Source organism: Rattus rattus, chromosome 1, assembly GCF_011064425.1.
Source record: "Rattus rattus isolate New Zealand chromosome 1, Rrattus_CSIRO_v1, whole genome shotgun sequence".
Lineage (NCBI taxonomy): Eukaryota > Metazoa > Chordata > Mammalia > Rodentia > Muridae > Rattus > Rattus rattus.
Window position 1 is genome coordinate 261,719,896 of NC_046154.1, and position 22,421 is coordinate 261,742,316.

Sequence of the window (22,421 nt, forward strand, 5' to 3'; positions counted from 1 at the left end):
TTTTCTGTGCTCCTCCTGGAGGTTGTGCTGGACCTAGCAGAGTGGGTAAGAGGAGGTCATCCCTGGACACGGAAAAGCAGGCCCTGGCTGAGCCCTGGGGTGAGAGTTTCTGGAAGTTCCTTGGGCACCTTGCTTCTGCACCAGACTTTCCATGAAGAAGATAGGTGTACGGGTAGCCAGCGAGGAGGAATGGGACGAAGGGTGAAGGAGAAGGCAGGGCAAGGAGGTTGGCACCTGGAGGCAGAGCTACAGCCAATCAGAGACCACCTTGGCCCCTCCGGGGACTCCGAACCCAGACTAGCTATTTGGAGTGGGTCCTCTATCTGCTTGTGACTAAAACCTTCAGCCCATTTTTCGGATGAGAGTAAAAATCTAGCCACATAGCTGAGGTTCCACCAGTGGGAACAACCAAGCTGACTCCTCACGTGACCCAGTATCCTGTTTCCAAAAGCCAAGAGCTCTTGGCCTTGGCCATGTGTTTCCTGCATCCTCCAGCCAGTGGGGTGCACTCAGTTGGTCCTCAGTAAGGGAGATAAGGCAAGGAAAAGGGGGAATCAGCAAGGGACACTGACAGATGGAAGATATATAATAAAGGAGCTGTTTTCCAACGCCAGCCCTGGCATGGCGCCCAGGGCAGTCATCTTACCCTTGGAGCTCAGGGCTACACTTGCCTCATCTTTTCCAGAAGAATGCGAGCCCAGCTACGTCAGCCTTCCGGTATGCAGCGATCTGTGGCTGGCCGCCTGCCTCTCTCCCTGCTTCTTCCTTTGGATCTCTGCCCTCTTGGCACTGACCACCCTGCCCCACCCAGCCAGCCCAGCCTCAGGCCCCCTCCTCAGTCAGGCCCCTCCTGTAGGGGACTGTGACAAGCCCCTTCAACAAGGCAGAGCCCCTGTAGGGCAGGCAGAAAGCCGTGGTACCGGGGGAGGGGCGGGATCCACATCATCTAACTAACAGGTTGGTCTGGCTTGGAAGAGCCCCGCCCTCCTGTAGCTAATGAACACTATGCAACAGGTGTTTTTCGCCTCAGTCCCCAGCCGGCCCTGGATGTGACAGGAGGCAGCTGCCAGCCACCAACTCCAAAGCTTCCTAGCTCGCTGGTGAGCCCTCCGGCTCCCAGGCCCAGGGGGGCCACCATGGCCTACCGCTCCTGCGTCGTTGGCTTCAGTAGCCTCCGTGGCTGTGAGGTGACCCCTGCGGGTAGTTCCCAGCCTGGGACCTCAGGATGGGGCAGCTGTGGGCTCCCTGGGCCTGGCTTCAGCTCTCGAAGCCTCACAAGCTGTAGGCCAGCTGGTGTCATCCCCAAGGTGACTGTGAACCCCAGCCTGCTGGTGCCTCTGGACCTCGAGGTGGATCCAACTGTTCAGCAGCAGAAGAACCAAGAGAAGGAGGAGATGAAGGTTCTCAATGATAAATTTGCCTCCCTCATTGGCAAGGTGAGCTGAGCAGGAGAGGGCACCAAAACAGAAGGGCCCCAGGCTTCCCAGGTGACCTAGCCTGTGGTTCCCTGAGCATCGGTTATTATGCCCCGCCCCTGATCCCAGCCAATGGGGATGCAGCATTGTTAAATCTGCAGAGATGGGCTAGGAAGTCCTGATACATCCTGGTGTCTGGGGTGGAAGGAACCTCAGAATGACTCTAAGGGATATTGAATAAGGGCGTGCCACGTAGCTCGGGCTGGGAGGGGCCAGTGTACCCCTGTAGCAGTCAAGGGGTGCTTCTCAGGAAGGTCTATGGAGTGTGACCCGCTGACCTCTGCCCAGGCGTGGATGGGAGATGTCCTCCTGACCCCAAGCCTCTGGTCCAGAAGCATCTCCTTCCCTCCCTGCTGGCTTTCTCCCGTTCATGCATAGAATCACTGTTGCTGGCAGGTCCAAAGGGGGTGTGGGGAGGCAGGAGGAGGCTGCCACGGAGTTTGTATGAGTAAAGACGCAACTTTGGCTCGTCAGGAGAAAGGAATGTAGAGGACCATGTCAGCATCCAGCCAGCAGCCAACAGTTGGCTTGTTTTACACTCACCTAGGTGGAAGGAACAGGCCCCTAACAACAGAGCCCCCACACTTCCTAGATTCGCTGCCTGCAACTAGCCTAGGGCTTCAGGAAGTCCTGTCTACCTCCCAAGCCTGTGCCCACTCAACCACTCCAAGAAGCCTCTGTGAGCAATCCTGGCTCTGTTTCCTCCTGTGTCAGAGTCCTACTGACTGAACTGCATGCTGGCGTGCTAGGAGCCACAGGGCACCTCACAGGTTCGCCTCGAGCCCCTTAACCATAAAGAATGACACTGCACAGAACAGGGAACCCTGGCCAGTCCTTATCTGCCTCTCGGTTTCTGAATCTGCAAAGCCTGGCACATCTCTGGGGTCCTGAGCTGTGGGAATGTATAGACAGGCAGAGAGAAGTGCGTGTCACGTGTGACCTGGGTGCCTGAACCCCATGGGAGCTTAGCAATGGGGTGGTGGACCAGTGCTAACATCGCTACAGCCATTGTTTTCCCAGCTGTACGGATGAGGCAATGGGACCAGAGAGGCTCAGTGCGCTGCCCACAGTCATAGAGCTAACAACTGATACAGTTTATATTTGAACTCAGGGGTGTGTGTGTGTGTGTGTGTGTGTGTGTGTGTGTGTGTGTGTAGCTCAGTCTCCTCATTTACACCCGAAGTGCCCAGATCGGGGAAGGAACAAGTAGCCCTTCCCACAGATGCACAGTTGGAACCCACGGCCCGGGAGGGAGGCCCTGCAGAGGTGCCTCCTTGACATGCCTGGCTAATCCCTTAAAAGGAGTGCTTCGCTGAACTATGTAATTTGGCTCCCATGGGTGGCTTTTCTCCTTCGAACGATTGCCAATGCTGATGTCACTCTGTGCCACTGCCGTGGGCACGGGGTGGGAACCGTGGGTGTGGGCCCAGGGAAGGAGCCCTCACAGTTGGGGTCCTGGGCTCAGACCCTTGAAGGTCCTTCGCAGAGCTCTAGCCTCCCAGCTCTCAAATTTGGCCTTGGGGCAGGGTGCCCTTCACTGTAGGGTACAGGAAACTATGGGTATCAGCCCTGTTTATTGGAGTCCTGTGCTAAACAGAGGCTGTGAGAGCTCTGGAGAGACTAGAAAAGCATTAGAGCCCTATTTCTAAGTTAAATCCTGGACCCGCCACCAGCCCGCTGTGAAACCTCAGGTGAACTGCTGAACCTCTCTGGGCCTCGGTGCACATCAGTGTAATGGGCTTGTCAATCAAAAGGGACGATTTTTGAAAATGAGTTAGAACACATCTAGTAGATGGTGCCAGCTTTCTGATCAGAGAGTGAATAAGCCCTGTTCAGGGGCTCCCAGAGCTAGCTACCCTCTTCTAACCACACACACCCCAGGCCTGGGGAGTAAGGAAGGGTGGGGAGGGGCCTGCAGGGTAGGGCACAGCCCAGACTTCAGAGAGAGGTACAGGCAGGGAAAGCACAAGAGATGGATTTCAGGCCCAGAGCAAGGCTGGGGCGCTGAGCAGAGAAGAGGAAGGAGGACTCCACTCCTCTCCCCGTTCAGGGCCCTCTGCTGCCCTGAGAAACCAGCGTGTGTGTGTGTGTGTGTGTGTGTGTGTGTGTGTGTGTGTGTGTGTGTGTGTGTGCGCGCGCGCGCGCGCGCGCGCGCGCGCATGCCTGTCTGTCTGTCTGTGTGTAAGGGAAGGGAGTAGTTCCTCTGGAGCCCAGCAGAGAGGCCTCCCGCTGTGGTGTTTGCTTCCCTTAGAGTCTGTGTTTCCCTAAGTGGCTTACCCTCGCTGTGCCTCAGATTGTGTCCTGCCAGGGGGGGATTAGCAAGGCCATGGTCACAGGGAAAGATGAGGGAGGCCTCCGATCCAAGTAGAGTCCTCTCTATCAGGGCCACTGCAGACAGCCTAGGCGCTGGGGCGCTGGGGCGCTGGGGCTGGGGAAGGGCTAGAGCAGAAGTGAACAGTTGGAGACAAGGGTAGCCATGCCAGTTCTAAAGGTCTTGGATGTCCCTGTTGTCAGCACTGCTGGCATCAGACACTGGTCAGCTTTCCGGCAGGGCTCTGTGCGCCTCGGCTAAAGCTGGGATTTGACGTCTTCCCAGCACATCCATTGGGGTCCCTGTCAATGTCTCCTGCATTCTCAGTGGCTGGACCCTCCCCAAGGTCCATACCAGATTCAGTAAAGAGCTCAAAAGGTGACTTGAAGTCCCCTGTAAAACATGGGGAAAAAAAAAATCTCACACCATACGTTCTGTCCAGCCCGACCTGGCTTCCTGCAGCTCCCAGCCTCAGTTTCCCCACCTGCAGAGTGAGGAGGAAAACAAACCAAGAATTTGCTCTGGAAGCCACCCCCAAAGTTGACACTGTGCCCCATTAGGGCAGGGCCCCCAGAGCTGCTGCTATGCCCTACAGGGCAGGGGGACCGGCTAGAGGGGAATGCAGGAGCTCCTCTGGGGACCAGTGATTACTGGTCCTCCCTAGGTCTTTGTTCCCACAGGGAGAAACCTTCCCACCTTTAGCAGGCCATGGTTAGAGATGACTTTTCCTCTCCACCCAATGGGGAGACAATAGACTCCCCAAGGCTAGTAGAAGTCAGATGGTATACCCTTGGTCCCCCAAGAACACATGCTCTCTACCCATACTGGCTGGCCCAATTCACAGCATCTTCCCACAGAGGTTAGACTAAGGGAAGAACTTCCTGGTATAAAGGTTTTTCTGTTGCTCATGGGTGGAGGTAAGAGCCTCATGTCTCTCCTCTCACCGCACCCTCAGTGTAAACATGGACTCCTGCTTGTCAAAACGGAGGGAAGGTGGGGTGAACTGATACTCCCCACGCATGCTCTCTCTCTCTCTCACACACACACACACACACAGAGAGAGAGAGAGAGAGAGAGAGAGAGAGAGAGAGAGAGAGAGAGAGAGAGGCAGAACCTTCTTGACCTCCAGCCTGACTGAACCAGTTTGCTTGTGGCACAGGTTCAAGGCAAGTGTCGTGTAGAAACTCCCCAGGGAGATGGGTGTGAGGCAGGGGGATGACTGCTCACCAGAGTCACAGTCCATGCCTCTATCCAATGCTTCTGATCCCTTCCATTACAGAAACAAAAGTGCCAAAGCTCTCTCTTGCTGTGGTCCTGAAAGAAGGCCAGCACCCTCAGTATATAACCATCTGGTTAGCACCGGATCCTCACGGCCAGAACAGCCACTGCCGTCCAGGAATGGTCCAGCCAGCCAGGGCTCCCAGGCTGAAAAGGGGGTGTACGTGAGAAGCTGGAGCAGGAGTGAAGGCTTCCAGGCTGAGTCTGGCTGATCCTTCATGGAGAAAAGAGAGAATGCATGCAGCGGAGGAAGGCAGAAGGCCCACGAAAGGACAGGCAGGATGAGGACAAAGCCAGGAAGTCTCTATCATGTTGGGGTACGATCGCGTGGGAGCTGAGGCTAGAACAGAAGTAGGCAGCCCTCTGGGGGCCTAGCTGTGATCCAGAGGTTGTAGGTGCCTCTGTAGAAATAACAGGGAGGAGCTTTTCTGCCTTGAGCAGGCCATGGTTAAAGATGACTTTAACTCCACCCGCTGAAACAAGAGACTCTCCGAGGCTGGTAGGAGAGAGAGGAGGTGAGCCGTAGCCAAAGCTTGGGAAAACCCACAGGGCTCAGAGCCTTCCAGGTCCCCATTCTCAAGGCCACCCTGACTCTGCCTGGAGGAAAGCCCACTTCAGAAGAGCCCCGGGCCTCAGGACAGCGGTGCCCAACCCGCAGGAGGCACATTATAGTGGTTAATGATCTCGGTACAAGACTGGGAACACAGCTCCATGGCAGAGCGCTTGCCTAACGCGCATGCGTGAAGGCCCAGATTAGATTCCCAGTACTGTACAAACAGGAGCTGTGGTCCCCCCCCACTTGAGAGGCAGGGGTAGGAGAACCAGAAACTGAAGGTCGCCCTCACTAGTATAATGAGCTGGAGTCTGGTAACATGTGAGACCTCGCTGTCCCAAAACAAACAAACACAACTCCAGGTGCCAGGCCTGACTCCCCCACTGCCTGCTAATTCGGTGACCTCAGGCAATTCTCACGGCTCCGTGGGCTGGATGCCTCCACCCCCCCCCCCCCGCCACCTCTGGAAATCGTGCTGATAGCAATACCCACTCCACGGGGTGTTGCCTCAAAGAAGTTGGGACACGAAGCACTTGGAACCAGTCTGGTGCACGGTTGGCAGCTAGTACACACCAGCAGCCACCTCTCTCCCGAGCCCATTCCCTCCTCCTGCCCCCCTGACAGGCAGTGTCATCAACCTCAACTTTTAACTGAGGAAACTGAGGCTCAAAGGATCAGCAAGTCTGGGTCTGGAGAAGTAACACTAAAATACAAAGCAAGCCTACCTTGCTGGGTCTCGGGGCCGAATGAGATCAGATTTGCCATGAGAGGGAGGTAGGACCCTGCTGTTTCCCGTGCCCCTGTTTTTTTGGCTCTCCCAGTCCTGCACCAGCCTATGACAGCAGGCGTTCCACACCCCTGCCCCCTCCCTCATTCAATGGAGGCCCTGCCCAGGTTAGGAAGCCTTCAGTCTTCTTGTCTCCACCTCTACCCTGTCCTTATCTTGGCATCTTCGACTCAACAGCCAAGAACTGGAGGTGGCTTTGCGTACGTAGTGGAGCCAGTGTCGGTGAACGTGTGCAGATGAGCTGCCCTGAGATGGGGAGCCCCACCTCGGGGTCCCCCAGCCCGTCCAGGGAACCCAGTATGGCACCGGCCAACGACGACCTACTCAGTGCCCTCCTGCTCTTGCAGGTACAAGCTCTGGAGCAGCGCAACCAACTGCTGGAGACCCGGTGGAGCTTCCTGCAGGGCCAGGGATCGGCCACCTTCGACCTCAGCCACCACTACGAGACATTCCAGGGCCGGCTGCAGGAGGAACTTCGCAAAGTGAGCCAGGAGCGGGGACAGCTGGAGGCCAGCCTGCTGCAGGTGCTAGAGAAGGTGGAGGAGTTCCGCGTCAGGTAGGTCTCACGCTGAGAAGCAGGGTAGAGCCCGAGAGTGGGAGCCAGGGTGGGGTGCACCCCAGGTGGAGAAAGAGGAAGTGTGGGGTAGAGCATTGATCTTTCTAGATATGACTCTTGAGAACGTCACATGTGTAAAGACTGCAGGTATGGGGTGAAATAGCGCTGATCCTTATCCACCAAGCTTCAGCCACACTGAGTTACAGCTAAGCCCTTGGCTGCTGGCACAACACAGGCCTGGCTCCAGCAGCCTCTCCTGAGCCTGCACGCATGCCAGCTCCTGTGTACTACCCTGGGACAGGACATCTTGCCTCTAGCAAAGCAACATAAAGTCGTGTCTGGGGCGCACTTCGGATGTGATCTTGGTCTCAGGAAAGAAGGGACACTGAAGTGCAGGCAGGAGACACACAGGACAAGGCTTACCTTCATAAAGCAGCAACCCCCTGTAGAGAATTCTGCTCAGTATCAAGGTAGTTGGGGAGCCAGGAAGATGAGGTAACTATAGCCCCTGCTCACATGATGCTCTTACAGCTACTGGGGCAGAGGGGCAGGCGGACAGAAGATGGGCAAGCGCCACACAGTAATCACAAGTCCAGCCTAGGCACTGAAGTGAGAAGTATTCGTCCTTGTCCCAGGCCCCTAGCTTTGTGACTTCAGACAAGCATGGCCTACTGACTGGCCTCTGAGTGAGTGAACACAGTGGCTGATACTAACCTTATGAGCCATGAGCAAGAGATCAAGAGCTCACGTTGGTGCCTGGCAGTGACTTTCCTGTCCCCGAGAAGGCTGACGCTGACCGAAACTGGCTGAACTTCCTGGCTAAGAAGGCAGAATAAACACTTGGGAGGCTCAGGACAGCTGACCCTCTAAGTAGTGGGCAAGCCCTCTAGGACAAGGCAGCAAACATTGAATACCCTGAGTCTGTCCTCGGGTCTGGGACTCCTTCTGAGGGGCCTCCACCCAGGATAGGGTGGGGGTAGGCATGGGGAACCAAACATGGCTGATCCCTGTCCTGCAGTGTGGTCCACACCCTACCAACCCAAGTACCAGCATTCTGGGAGCATCCAGGTGGGGCAGAGGGTAGGGCAGCTTTGCCTAGGAACCCAGGCTCCTGAGCCGAAACTCCATATAGGCCACCCCTCCCAGAGAGCCCTGCCCTCCCAAATCCTAGGAAACCCACGTGGGCATTGATCACTCAGAACTGACCAACACTCGTTCACCAGGGCGGCATCCCGTTTCACCGCTCTCCAATAGGTCTGAGCGCCTCATAGGAGGCCCAAGGCAGGAACTACTAAACGAAATTGCCACCTTCAGTGGCCGTGACTGAGCAACGTGGCATCCCTGGGGACCTGCAGCTGAGTCCCTCTCAGGCACCACTGGTTGCTGTCAATTAGCCGCTGACCCACTTCCTGTCTGCCTTGCTGTTTAGGCTCAGGCTGATCTCCTCTGGGGTAGGAAGAAGAGAGTAAGTGGGGTTGCAGGAGTTTGGGATCTGCAGGCTGGAGCTGAAGTTGTTGATGTGGGGTGGAGCCCGGACAGGGAGGAGGTGTGCCTTGCCTCTGCAGGGTGATGAGCTCAGTCTTACTCCCAGAAATAAGCAAGGGGGTGGAGGGGGGGGGGACAGGCTAAAAAGGGCCTGAGAACAGGTTCAGGAGCTGGCGGCAGATTGGGGGTGGGACAGAAAATAGATATAAGCTGAGCCTCAGTGGGTGGGGACTTGCAGAGGTCTCTGAGGTCTGGCTAGTCTAACTCTCTAGTTACTAAGAACAATGTAAAGGCCCAGCAAGAGGAACCAAGGTGCCCAAGCTCACCCGGGAGACTCAGGACAGCGCAGAGCTGCACAAGTCGGTTGATGAGAAGAAGCGTGTGGCTCGGAGACAGCTGAATCTAACTAAGCCTCAGACGGCAGGCTGGGGCAGACTGAGGAGGTTGTCCACCAAAGCTGGGATGAACACCAAGGGCCTCAGAGAGACTGGGTACCAGCCCCAGACTGGAACCCATGCTGAGCCCTAGACCTCTTGCTGGACCATTAGCCTAGGCCCCAGGCACTGGCCCTCCTGGGAGGCTATCTCGAGGTCCTAAGCAGAATACCTACGCAGACTCCCTCTAGCCCCAACCTGAAACACTCTAGAAGCTAAGTCCCTTTGTCCCTGGTGAAGGCCTCATTTATAGGGTAGGCAGCTCGACAGTGCTCAGTGGGGACTAGGGACATCCTAAGCCTTCTCAGGGGACACAGCCACCAAGGAGGTGGCTCTAGGCCATTAAGAACAGGTAGGGCAGTGACAGAGACAGGATGATATGGCCTCCAAAGAGGAACCACACAAGAAGGCTGCCCAGGGGATGTGAAGGGCAGAAAGGGCTGAGCAGGGACCTGACACCCGGGGGTCCCACCAGATGCCTCCCCAAGGTTGGTGGATTCTGTTATCCAGGGGAAATGTGGGTGCTAGCCAGCTACCTGCATTTAGAGGGCAGCAGGGTGGGGGATTCACTGGCTTCAGCCCCAAGATGGGGGAATTTCACAAGGGCTCCCAGATTTTAGTTAGAAGCATGCCTCACTCAGACAACCTAAAGACAGTCAGGGAGCCAGCCCCACTCTCCCCAGGGCCACCAGAGGCATGCTTGTGGAAGTACTAGAAGCCATGGAAGAGATCCAAGCGAGGCTAGGTGACAGATCTGCAGCAAACACTGGGACTTCACGCCATGTCCAAGGTCACAGACAAAGCACACACATAAGCGATGTAACTAAACTGTGCATCTTCCTCAGGGGAGCTAGCATTTGAGCCCTCTACTCAGCCAGCACTCCTCAGAAGCCTCTGTCACAGGACCCTGAGGTCCTCCCCAGCTGGAAGCTCTGAGGGTCACAAGAGAGGGAGCACCAGGCAAAGGAGTCTGAGGTGCCGTTGCACACATCAGCCAGCACACCTGTAGTCAGAATATCTGAGCATTTTGTTCTCCCTGATGCATGACCCCGTCCAGCCCCACTATGGCCCTCAGAGGCCCTCACAGATTCCTGGAAGACGAAATAAGGCCAAGTGCAGCCCATCCCCAGAGATCTAGAGACCTTGGTGCCCTGTGAACACTGCCTTCCTTAGGTCCACTTCCCTCCAGAAGACATGTGGGTCTAGTCAGCTGGCAGGGACACTGTGACACTGCCCTACCAGGAGGTCAGAGACTGGGGCAGCAGGCGTCTGTAATTAGAGCCCTGAGCCAAGCATTCCTGGAAAGGAGAGAGGAAACTAACCCACTTCCATGTCCATCCACTGGGGCTGTCCTTGAGGGCCTGGGTGGGGCATCTGAGGCTGGCAGATGCCATCTACCCGATGGGGCCAAGACTAGTGTTTTAACTAGAAGAGGGTAAAGTGAGGCACCAAGGGATCCTGTCCCCACCCAACAGTATCCTTTTTACAGGGTGAGCCTGACACAAGAGGGAAGCAACATGGAAGAGAGTTAAGCTTTGTGGGGTGCTGTTGATGGGCAGGACAGGCCACGGATTAATGTAATTGTGGCAAGCAGGCTCTGTCAGCCTACACACACACATAACACACACACACACACACACACACACACACACACACGCACACACACACACAAAGAGAGAGAGAGAGAGAGAGAGAGAGAGAGAGACAGAGAGGAGAGAGAGAGAGAGAGAGAGAGAGTGAGAGAGAGAGAGAGAGAGAGAGAGAGAGAGAGAGAGAGAGAGAGAGAGAGAGAGACAGAGAGAGAGAGACAGAGAGATAGACACAGGCAAAGGCAGGAAAAGAGAGAGAATGTAGGGGAGCGAGGAGAAGAGAATATATTATGAGAGAGTGTGAGAGGACAAGGAGAGCAATAGAGAGACAGAGAGAGAAGAAGCCTTAGACAGTAAGGAAGGCTGGGAGATATTAGCTGCCACAATGCACACTGGAGATCTCTCTCCCTGCTTCCCTTTGGCGGTCACAAGCTATGATGGTGTCCCACTCGCTAATGAAGCCAAGGAACAAGAACAGGCTCCAGGAAAGAGGTGGGCCTGGGGAAGAGAGTGTGAGACCAAATAGGAACAGCATACTTTGTAGGTTAGTGGCAGACCAAAACGGAACAATATACCTTGCAGGTTAAGGTCTCGTGTTTGCAGTTAAGACAGTAAAGTCTAAGTTGCTGTCTGTCCTGTATAAAGTCCTTGCAAGTTAAAGCCTCCATTTGTAACTAAGAATAGATCTGATGCAGACTGCTTGGCACTTCATTCATACGATGTGTGTGCTTACCTCTGCTCCTTCCCTTTCATTGCCTCTTTCAAACAACGTAGAACAACTGACTCTCTTGCCCCTGTGAGCCCCTCGTCTCTCCTACAAAGGGGAATTCAAGATGCCAGCAAGGGCTGCTCTCAAATCCTGACTAGGGTGACACAGACAACTGGCCAGTCCTGGGAGCACCCCAAAATGGAGCTTGCTTTAAATGGACAATCATGGCTTTGGTCTTTTCTCCTTGAGACTTCTCAGGTTTAAGAAGAGAAATGAGCTAGGTGCTGGAAGAGGACAGACCACAGGCATGGCCCACCTGCACTTGTGATTCTGGAGGGTGGGTAGGGAAAGGAGCCACCTTGAAAGGCATGCACGATCAAAAAGGCTTCCCAGTGGGTGTGCGTAGAGTCTGAGACTGTGTCCACCGAAGGAAGGGCCAGGTTTTCTTGTTTGATTTTGTTTTGTTTTTGGTCCTAACAGGACCTATGTGGCCCTGAATAGCCTAGAACTTGCAGTCCAGGTTGGTCTTAAGCTTGTAGAACCCTGTCTCTGCCTCCTGTGTACTAGAAGTATAGATATATGCCTCCACATCCAAAATGGCCACCTTCTCTAATTGCCACAAAGCACGGAGGTCTAACAGAGACCCGGACCCCTCAAGGAACAGTTAACCAAACCCCAAGTTCTACAACATTGCTGAGGACTGTCTCTCCCACAGGTACGAGGATGAGATCTCCAAGCGCACAGACCTGGAATTTACCTTTGTCCAGCTGAAGAAGGTAACATCCAGGGCCCAGGGCCCTCCATCATGACTGACCCTCCATCATGACCCGCCACCATGACCCTCCCTCCATCATGACCCTCCCTCGATCATGACCCTCAATCATGACCCCCCATCATGACCCTCCATCATGCCCCTTCATCACGACCCTCCCTCCTACATGACATTCTGTCATGACCCTCCCTCCATCCTGACCCTGCATCATGACTCTGCATCATAACTCTCTGCCATGACCCTCTGTCACGACCCTCCCTCATTCATGGCCCTCCCTCCATCATGATCCTCCCTCCTTCATGGCCCTCCAACATGACCTCCTGCCCTTGTCACCAGCATCATCCACTTACCTGGATACCTAAGCAAATCCCCCAGGCACCTGGGCTGTGGGACCTAGAGCCAGAAAGGCCCAGGGGCAACATGCCCCTTTCTCCAGGCTCAGAGCAGACTTCCTCTAGGTATCATCCCCCTCCCCTGAAGCTGTCCCACCCACCTCTCACCCTGAGCCATGGCTTTCTTAGTCTCTACTCTCACCTCCACTCCCAACTCCAGGACCTGGATGCTGAGTGTCTCCGACGAACTGAACTGGAAACCAAACTCAAGGGCCTGCAGGGTTTCGTAGAGCTGATGAGAACAGTCTATGAGCAGGTGAGAAACCCAAGGGGAGGTCGTGGCGTGTTTGACAGTCACTATTTCCAGCCAATGACATCACAGCTTCCCTAGTGCTCTCTGGGTATCAACAACCCTTACATTCCCCTTTGCCACACAGGCTACTTGGGCCCTGCAGTCCAGGCCATAGGTCTTCTGGCTCCAATGGACAGAGCTTCACCCTCTCCCACTCTTGGCTAAGACATGATGTGGCAAAGGCAGACAGAGGAGCTTCTAGGACATAGCCCCATCTATCTCCTAGGTTCTCAGCTGACCCTGGCTCTTCAGGAACACTATACCTTCCTGGGCAACCTACCATGGTCTACCTACCAATCTATCTATCTTTCTATCTATCTATCTATCTATCTATCTATCTATCATCCATCCATCCATCCATCCATCTTTCTTTCTGCCTATCTGTCAATCTATCTATCTATCTATCTATCTATCTATCTATCTATCTATCATCTCTTTCCATAGCACCTGTCTCATGGCCAAGGGGTACAGGAGTGATCTTTGACAGACAAACATCTACCGTCTAATAAGAAGTAGAAAGAGTCATTGCTGGGGTTGACAGGCCCCAAAGCCAAATGCTGCCAGCATCCAGTGCCAAGCCACAGCAAAGAAGCCAAGGTTGGAGCAGAGGTCAGTGCCATGGCCACAATGCAAGCAGAGTTCTGCTGCTGACCCCACAGACTTCTGAGCAAAGCTTCCCAGCTTGGTAGGGGGTGTTGAGCCTTTCTTCCATCAGGCTCAGCATCCCAGGACCCCTACGGAACTCACGGACATCTGTGAGTGTGTGATGGAGTGTAACAGAGAGAACCCCTATCCTCAGGAGTCGGTTGATTGTTCTGCCCAGGCTCCCTTTGGCTTGGTGTGGGCCAGGCGGGCATCGGGGACCAGTGCTTCACGTTCTGTGCCTCACTGTGCTCACCGATGCCTGACAAACTCAGAGCTCTGAGCCAAATTGGAGGTCCCGCAGCTGAGGTCCAGTCAGAAGGAGGTTGGCCATGACCAAACATTGCCAGAGATATGCCTAAAAAGACATTTTGGCTCCCTTGTCAAATAGCCAGGCCTGTGAACTCCATTCAGATGGAGTCAAGGCTCTTGGCCTCTGTTTTGATTCCTCCTTTTTAGCATTTCTGTAACTTTGGCCAAGGCCTCTCTGTGCCTCAGTTTCCACATTTATAAGTTAAGGAGAACAACAATAGCAGCCTGGCATGAGGACCAAGGAAACACTTAGAGAAGAGAGCGTTTAACTAGGGCCGTGCTTACAGCTTCAAAAGTTAGGCCATTAACATGATGGCTTCCAACAAGGCCACACCTTCTAATCCTTCTCAAATAGCACCACTCCCTGATGACTAAACATTCAAATATATGAATGAGCCTATGGGGGCCATTCTTATTCAAACCACCATAGCAGCCTTAGCCATCCGTTGCAAGAGTCCTACACATACTCAAATCACCCGATGTTCCAGTCTCTCACATAAAATGACACATTGTTTCCAAATGACCTGGGCACCTTTTCCTCTGTATTGTAGAGATTCTACTCTGCCAAATACAATGTAAACAGTAGTTCTCACACCATTTGTGTCACATAAAGTGACACATTGTTTCCATATAACCTGAGCACCTTTCCCCCTGTATTGTAGAGAACCTTATCCTGCCAAATTCAATGTAAACAGTAGTTCTAGCACCATTTGTGTGAGGGACCAATGGCCAGGGGAACAGCCTACACAGGTCAGTAGAGGGGCGATTTTACCCCATCTGTGTTTGGCTGAATCCTCTGAGAAGCAGGTGACTGCGGAGGGCAGCTACACATGGTTGCTTCTACTTTTGTGAGCAGCGAATGGGCTTTATGATCTGCTCTACATGCCTCTGTTGAGAAGAAGCCTATTGACCTTTGCCAAAGAGATGCCAGTGAGCCCCTAAGCTGCGGCTGCTTGTCGGAAATAAAGTCAAAGACATGCAGGTGCTTTCTAGAACCCATGTTTTAAATCAGGAAACTGGTGAGGCTATAACTTTTTGGTAGGGTGCTTTCCTAGTACCAGGAGACCCTAGGACTCAACCTCTAGTACTTCCTTCCCCAAAAAGGGAGACAAAATTATTTCAATAACATATCTCCCTTAACCCAGTACACCCAAAATATGAGTATTCTGACTCATAATCAATATAAATATTAGTGGACTGTTTTACTTTCCTTTCTCCTATTACATGTTCAGAGTCAGGTGTAGTCTGAACACCAAGGAGAGAGAGGCAGGAGGATCAAGAGTTCAAGGCCCCAGCCTCTACACAGTGAGTTCCAGGCCAGAGGGTTGCACGAGAGCCGTCTCAAAAACAAAAAGAAACAAAACACACACTCAAAAAGTTTAAGGTCTCAAGCACACTTTACACTCAGTCAGGTGAGTCACATCCCACATGCTTCCCGACCACTAATAAAGACTGGCTCCCTTCCTGGATAGAGCAGGCCTGAGCAAAGGGAGGTAGAGGTCACAGCTCCCTCTCATGACAGGAAAATACAGTGGACTATAGGTAGCTCTCAGAGGCCTGGACACTTGAGTTTCAACTTTGGGTCCAATCAGAAAAGCCTTGTGGTATAAACCTATATCCTATCGATTTCCAAAACAGGGAATCTGCATGTATCTAGTCTTAATATTGCCTACCACACCCAGAAGGCCTAGGTCCTGGGAGATTTGGGCAAAATAGGCTAAGAGCCCCCTGCAGTCAGTCTCCTGGGAGGCTGTAGAGGGGCCAGCACCGTCTGAACAGCTTTGGCAGGGAGACAGGTCCAGAACAGGTTGCTCTGCCCTGCAATCTATATCCTAGCCTTATTACCCACGCCAATCACAGCAACTGTGGCACTAGCTACCATGTATTGATTACTTACTATCCTCTGGGTACGGTGCCAAGTGTTCTCCAGACTAATTCTCCGTTAATGCTCCTGAAAACTCTGTGGATTTGGATAACAACCGAGTGAGTACAGATTTTAGAACAGCCAGATTTAAATCCTGGCTCATCAACTTTGGGAGCCAGCTGGAGCAGGTTGCCTTAGTGTCTCTCTCTCTCTCTCTCTCTCTCTCTCTCTCTCTCTCTCTCTCTCTCTCTCTCTCTCCTCTCTCCCTGTGCTTCAATCTCCCCAAGTATAAAATAGGAAGCACAATGTGTATGTGTGTGTGCATACATGAGTGTATGTGTACATGTGTGTCTGTGTGTATGCATGTGTGTTCATGTGTGTGCGTGTGTGCGAGTTTGTGAGTATGTGCATGCATGTATGTGTGCCTGTGTGTGCGCATGGGTTTGTGAGTATGTGCATACACACACATGCATGTGTGTGTGTCTGTAGGTTTGTGTTTGTGGTGGTCAGATGAGAATCTCTGGTGTCGGTTCTGCCCCTGCACCTAGTTTGAGACCGGTGTTATTTTGTTATTCAAAGCCGAGTATGATGGTCTAGGTGGCCCTCAGTCTCTTCCAGGGACACTCTTGTCTCTGTCTCCCACCTCAAAAGTTTTAGGAGCAAGAGGATTCCAGACACACACTAAGAAGTCCAGCTTTACATGGGTTCTGGGTATTCAAATTCAGGTTTTGGCCTTGCCTGGCACTTAACCACCTCCCAGCCCAGACATTATTTCTTAACAGATCCTAAAGCACTTAAAATAATGTCTTCCATGGAGTGAATACTTAAAAAGCATTAACCGTTTTTAGTTCTGTCTAGCACCATTTTACAGATGGGAAATGGAGATTGGGGGTGTTTAAAAACTTGATCGGAGTCACCTATGAATCCAAGGTGGTCGCATTTAGAATACAGTGATTCTGAGAGCAATTTTACCAAGCAGCTCTCGGTCACCCCGGGAGAGCCACTGTCTCCTCAGTGCCCCCAGGGGCTAATACTGTGAGACAGACTCATACGCAGCCGTCTCCTCCAACTCCAGCTCCCTAGGGAAACTCTAAAATATACTTGGCGCAATTCTTGCCAACTTGGGGTGTCAGGGGCCCACCCCAAGGTGGCACCTCATCACACAAGTAAGCATTGTTATACCCTCTTTCCCGGAGGGACAGCGTGTCTGGACAGGCACACAGCTGTTCCAAATACCACTTCCCGCTTCTGTTTATCTCACTCTGCCTTGCCTGCTTCTTTCCAGAAAGGTATGAGGTGGTGCCATCAGTGTCGGCCATCCTCAGCCCCGACAGGGAAGACCTGTCCTCAGTGGCATCTCCTGGCCAAGCTTTTGTGGGCCAGATGCCAAGTCAGGCCCGAAATGAAGGGTGTGGGGCTGTCTCCGTGATCCTCACTTACTGATTTCCACAGTGCACCCAGAACCACTTCTCTAAAACTGTCCTAGCAGATGCCCATTTACAGGGAGCCGTGTTGGTGGTGACGATGGGGCTGTGGTGTCTGTCCACCTGATGCCACTCAGCGCCTTCAGTCTCTTTACACAGAGACTTATATTCCATTCATCTGAAGATCAATCAAAGACTCCCCCACGGCTCTTAGTCCCTAGGCTGGGCTCCTGACAGCTGAACCGGCCTCCAGAATCCTTGCAGCACCTGAGCTTTTCTAGGAGGTGCTGGTGGTCCAGGCTGCAGGCAAGCAAACACGAAAGGCACCATCCATTGTTCAGAGAGCCCATCCGACCCCACCTTGTCTCTGAATCTAGAATAGAAGCCACCAGTAAGAAGTCCCAGCCCCTGCCAGGGGCAGAAACTAGAGGCACCACCATGAGCTCTCTAGGTTTAATGATGAACAGGGGGAGGGGGGCCCCAAAAGTGACAAAGGTCAAGGTATACGGCCATGAGTGAACCAGCTGAATCAGGACCTAAGCAGCCCCCAGATCCAAGTGCCATCAGCACTAGGAAGCCAGGGAGAAACTGACGGGTGTGTTACTTGCACATCAGCGCAGGATAAAAGTCAGACCCTGGGGGGATTCTGCTTTTTCAGTAAGAAAATTGTAAGGAAAAAAAATGAAACAGGAAACTGGAGACTTCTAGCGATTCTCACCAACTTCCCGTTCACCCTTCTTGTTTGGATCCTGCCTGACGCAAGCTTTAAAAGGGAAGGAGGTTGTCGGCAACCAGAAACATCAGCTGGGAAGTTGGGACTGAAACAAAGTCAGGGTCTGTGAATGCCGGAAGAGGCAGAGGGCCAGGCCACACCCCCACAGGGTGAGCCACAGCCACACACAGCCACCTCTGCTGGCTCCCTGCCTGACCCCTATGGCCAGCAGACTCACCTGTCTATGGAGAACGCTAACAACCACGCTCTGTTGACACACAGTCTGCTCCTCCTCCTCCTCCCACCCTGAGGTACCCCCCAAGGCCTGGGAAGTTATTTAGCACCTCCAGGGGAAGCAGCCCAGGTTCTTGGCAATGCTTTACAGCCCCTGAGAGACCCCTGTTCCCACACGTCTCACTATTTAGTCCTGAGGTTTCCCCCGTGGGAAAGCCAGTTGGGACAGTAGAAAGTTGGCCTGGCACTACAGATAGTTAGATAGCTTAGCTCCTCTGTGCTAAGCTATGCTAACATGGAAAAGATCGGATAGAGCTCTACTCCCCTGCAGTTGCCTCCACCTCCCCATATGATCAAGGAAGGATAGACTATGGGCACTTGTGGTGAGCACTCTGTTGGCCCCGGAGTGTGGCCTGGGGGAGGGAGGCATTACTAATCCAGCTTGTTCTGGAGACAATGATTCTGATAGCAGAGGTGACTCTGGGTCCAGAGAGGTTTGTACCCACCTGGCCTAGCCTCATACCTTCTGCCCCCACCCTGCCTAGCATGGTTCTCCAACCCCTCTGGCCCAACTTAAACTTACATGTTCCATCAACAAATGTGGGGACCCACAAGATGACCCTGCCAGGCTCCTTGGAGATCCAATGAGGAACAGGGAGCAGGGAAACCTGCCCCACCCCCACCTCAACACCAGCCAGGAGGAGGGGTCCCAGTCTAAGTATGAAAGTCAGGGCCACCCCTGTCCTCTGCCCTCACTCAGAGGGAGAACATGGGGAGGCAGAGAGGGCAGTAAGAGCCACCTGACTCCTGGGAAATCACAGGAGTTAGCGTAGTCTCCACCTCCTGAGGGGACAAAGGGACTGTATGCGAGAGACCTTGAGTCCTCTGCAGCAGCCCTGAGCCTCCCACTTCTGTGCTGCCCAGGAGCTGAAAGACCTTACAGCCCAAGTGAAGGACGTGTCGGTCACCGTGGGCCTGGACAGCCGCTGCCACATCGACCTGAGCGGCATCGTGGAGGAAGTGAAGGCCCAGTACGATGCCATCGCTGCTCGAAGCCTGGAGGAGGCTGAAGCCTATTCACGGAGCCAAGTTAGGGACTGGCTGTGCAGGGAGGGACAAGGACTAGATAGGAGGTGGCTGAGGCCTTGTGGCTCTGGGCCCTGAGAGTCTCTGAGGAGTAGTGGAGAGCATACGCAGGGAGTCTTGCAGAATCCAGTCCACAGACAGCATGGAAAATGTGAGAGGCGGTTCCTGCAGAGCTCCAGGGCTCTGGGGCTCCAGGGGCAGCGGGAGGGGAAGCTTCCTGGAGTAACAGTGTGGACAGGTGTGGCTGTAGCTTCCCGGGGGCGGCCAGAAAAATGACACCAGAAAAACCTGAGTCTGGAGGGGGAGGGGGGATAGACTGAAGAGCTGAGGCCGGGAGGGATGCTGAGGAAGCCGCAGCAGGCCACCCTCACCATTCCTCTTCCACACCCTTTCAGCTTGAGGAGCGAGCTGCCCGCTCAGCGGAGTTCGGGAACAGCCTCCAGAGCAGCCGCTGTGAGATTGCAGACCTCAACGTGCGCATCCAGAAGCTGCGGTCACAGATCGTCTCAGTCAAGAGCCATGTGAGAAAACTTCCGAAGGGCCAGTGGGGACTTCCGGGCCAGGAGACACGCTCAGTCGCGCTGGGTACACACAAGACCCGTCTGAATGGCCCTGAGTAGGCCTGCGTGCCTCTGGTCTCAGTTTCCTAACCTGGCTAGATGGCTCTGAGGATCACGTGACTTCGGTACAGACCCGCCCTCTTTAAAGTGCCCAGAGCTACTGGGACATCAGAAAGCACTCCCCCACTCCCACGCACAACCAGGGCCCTCATCCCTACTAAAGCCCAGTCAATCATACAGAAGAATAAGACCTAAATCTTAGCTTCTGCTCTGGACTCCTTGTGGTAGCTTGTGAAACTTCCCAGGTCTAAGCGAGCTCCCTGTACACTCACCACACCTAGAAATGGTGTTGCTTAGCTACACACACACACACTGGGACAGAGGCAACCTCAGGCCTGGCCACTCACTGCTCCTTCCCTTTGGCCTCCTGACTGTAGTGCCTGAAACTGGAGGAGAACATCAAGGTGGCCGAGGAGCAAGGAGAGCTGGCCTTCCAGGACGCCAAGGACAAGTTGGCCCAGCTGGAGGCTGCCCTGCAGAAGGCCAAACAGGACATGGCCCGGCAGCTGCGCGAGTACCAGGATCTCATGAACACCAAGCTGGCTCTGGACATAGAGATTGCCACCTACCACAAGCTGATGGAAGGAGAAGAAAGCCGGTGAGGAAAGGGAGGGGGCCGGGAGGGGGGGGGGGGCAGTGCAGGGGATGAGGCGGGCGGGAGCAGGGTGAGGGGGTGGGAGCGGGTGAGGTGGGGCGCGGGGCAAGCGGGGGGGGGCCAGCCGGGGCAGAGCAAGCCGGGGGTGAGGGTGGGGGGATAGCGGGGCAATAGGGGTGAGGGCAGGACTTGAAAGCCAACTACTTGACAGACCTGCCATCCAGCCTCACTCAGTCACTTACTGGAACTGGGACCTAGTTCTGTACAGCCTGTTTGCCCAGCTGGAAAATGGGCTCATGATAGCATGGCTCACCTGTGGTGGGAAAACCGTAGAAATCTGACCAGAGAGATGCTCAGGGCTAAGCTTCCCAGCCAGAGTTTTATCCCTGGAATCCACATGGTGGAAGGAGAGAACTAATTCTCACCAGTCCGACCTTGACATGCACTGTCACATCTGCACACATGCACACACACACACACACACACGCACACACGCACACACGCACGCACGCACGCACGCACGCTCACACGCGCGCGCGCGAAATTTTTTAAAAGCTCAAGGTAGATATCCTGGTTCGTTTGTTTGTTTGTTTGTTTGTTTGTTTGTTTAAGTGCCCAGCCATGTTCACTGTGTATGCTTGGCAAAGAAAGGACTATAGCCCCTGGAGCTGACCATGGGTGAAGGGCAGAGTGATTTATCTGAAGCCCAAGTTTGTGTGTCAAACACCAAGATTCTCCCCTCCCCTCTCCCCTTAACGCCATCAAGTGTCTGAGGAGCTGAAAGCAGAGTAGCTGTGGTTCCTCAGCTCCCTAACTTCTAAGAACTCCAGAGACAAGGCTAGCCAGGGTCACAGGGCAGGTCAACCACAGGCCTGGGAGTGACGGCCAAGAACTGCCCTGCACTTAGCAGACTCCAGCTCCCAATCCTAATGGGGTTAAAATCTCACGTTCCCTTCACACCCTACCATATCTCCCTCCCATAGGATGGACCTGCCTTCCGCCACTGTGGTCAGTGCTGTGCAATCCCGATGCAGAACCAGTAAGTCCACCAGCCCAGAGGCCAAGACGGGGATACATGGGGTGTGTGAGACCGGGGCCCCAAAGGCATCATGTAAGTGGCTTCGAACCCTTCAGACCTTCTTTCTGCACCCTTTATGTCCCCTGTAGCTGCCTCCAAGTCTGGTCTCTCCAAGACCCCCTCCCGGAAGAAGAAGAACCGAGGAGGCCCAGTGATCAAGATCACTGAAATGTCAGAGAAGTACCTCTCCCAGGAGTCAGAGGCCTCCGAGTAAGACAGTCACCCCAGGAAGAGCCTCAAGTCACTTCCACTGCAGCCGACTTAAGCTAAACTCAAGAACGGAGCCTGGAGCCTCCAGGCTGTGGGGAGATATGGAACTGGGAGAAGTGGGTTCCAGCTGAGACCCGGTTTCTCTGGACAGTCAGCGAAGGCAGGGAGAGCTGACAGCTCCATTCTTCACTGGTGTCTCATTTGCCACCTCCAGCCTCCTGGCCACAGCTTGTCCTGGCGGGCAAAGGGGAGCTTGGGACCTGCCGCCTCTCCACTCCTCTGAAGCTCCTCTTCCCGTAGAGCTCTGACAAGGTGCTTGACTTTTGCCCACTGCTTGCCCTGACTTCTGCCTCAGCCTTGCCTTGCCTCTGCCTCAAAACTGAGGCTGGCATCCTCACCAACTAGCCAGGACACAGACGGGGCTGAAGGGTATACTCGGATTTTGTCCCATATACGGTGTGCCTGGGCCTGGGGGCTGAAGACCCCTAGATCCCCTGCCTTCAGGCTTTCCAGACACCTGACAGTATTGGGGGATGAAGGAAGGAAAAGCCTGATATGTTAAACAAAAGCCTGAGCTGCAGAGTGGCCCCGATGCACCCTCTTCTAGGGACTAAGATGTCATAACTGACCTTAAAGCTATTCCAACCAAGGCTAACACCCTAGGAGCAGAATCCAGAGATAAGAGCCTAACACCAGGCCTTGCCTTCCCCTCCCTGCCATTCTGGGTTGTGCCACCATCCCGAAATCTGGGCTCTCCTTCCAGCCCAGGTCTCTCCAACCTCACTTGTCTTTGGAACAGCATGCACTAGAGTCCCAGAGCCCTCCCTGCCAGAAATGCCCACTTGCCCCAAATCTCACTCCCTGGGTCCTCTGTTCTATCCCCTAAGACATTCCACTCAGTGGATCAGTTCTCCCCCTTCTGTCTCTCCCTTCCTCCAAGTTTACTCCCCCTGCCTCTGGTGGGTCATAAAGAAGGCTAAGCCTGGGAAGATCTGGAAGTTTCTTAGACCT

General features: G+C 54.0%; 1 protein-coding gene across 1 annotated transcript; it reads left to right on the plus strand.

Moving 5' to 3' along the window:
• The first annotated feature begins 1,136 nt into the window (after window positions 1–1,136).
• Window positions 1,137–21,414, plus strand: Krt80 (keratin 80). Its single transcript, XM_032890950.1, has 9 exons — window positions 1,137–1,436; window positions 6,752–6,960; window positions 11,893–11,953; window positions 12,502–12,597; window positions 18,746–18,910; window positions 19,303–19,428; window positions 19,905–20,125; window positions 21,106–21,161; window positions 21,290–21,414. The coding sequence occupies exons 1-9, from the start codon at window positions 1,137–1,139 to the stop codon at window positions 21,412–21,414; spliced, it is 1,359 nt and encodes a 452-aa protein (XP_032746841.1).
• The last annotated feature ends 1,007 nt before the right edge of the window (window positions 21,415–22,421 follow it).

What these genes read in the sequence shown, in the direction of transcription:
- Krt80 (XM_032890950.1), top strand. Translation starts at nt 1,137, where the DNA reads ATGGCCTACCGCTCCTGCGTCGTTGGCTTCAGTAGCCTCCGTGGCTGT. An exon ending in TTGCCTCCCTCATTGGCAAG is followed by an intron (nt 1,437 to 6,751) that starts GTGAGCTGAGCA and finishes CTGCTCTTGCAG; the next exon opens with GTACAAGCTCTGGAGCAGCG. An exon ending in GTGGAGGAGTTCCGCGTCAG is followed by an intron (nt 6,961 to 11,892) that starts GTAGGTCTCACG and finishes TCTCTCCCACAG; the next exon opens with GTACGAGGATGAGATCTCCA.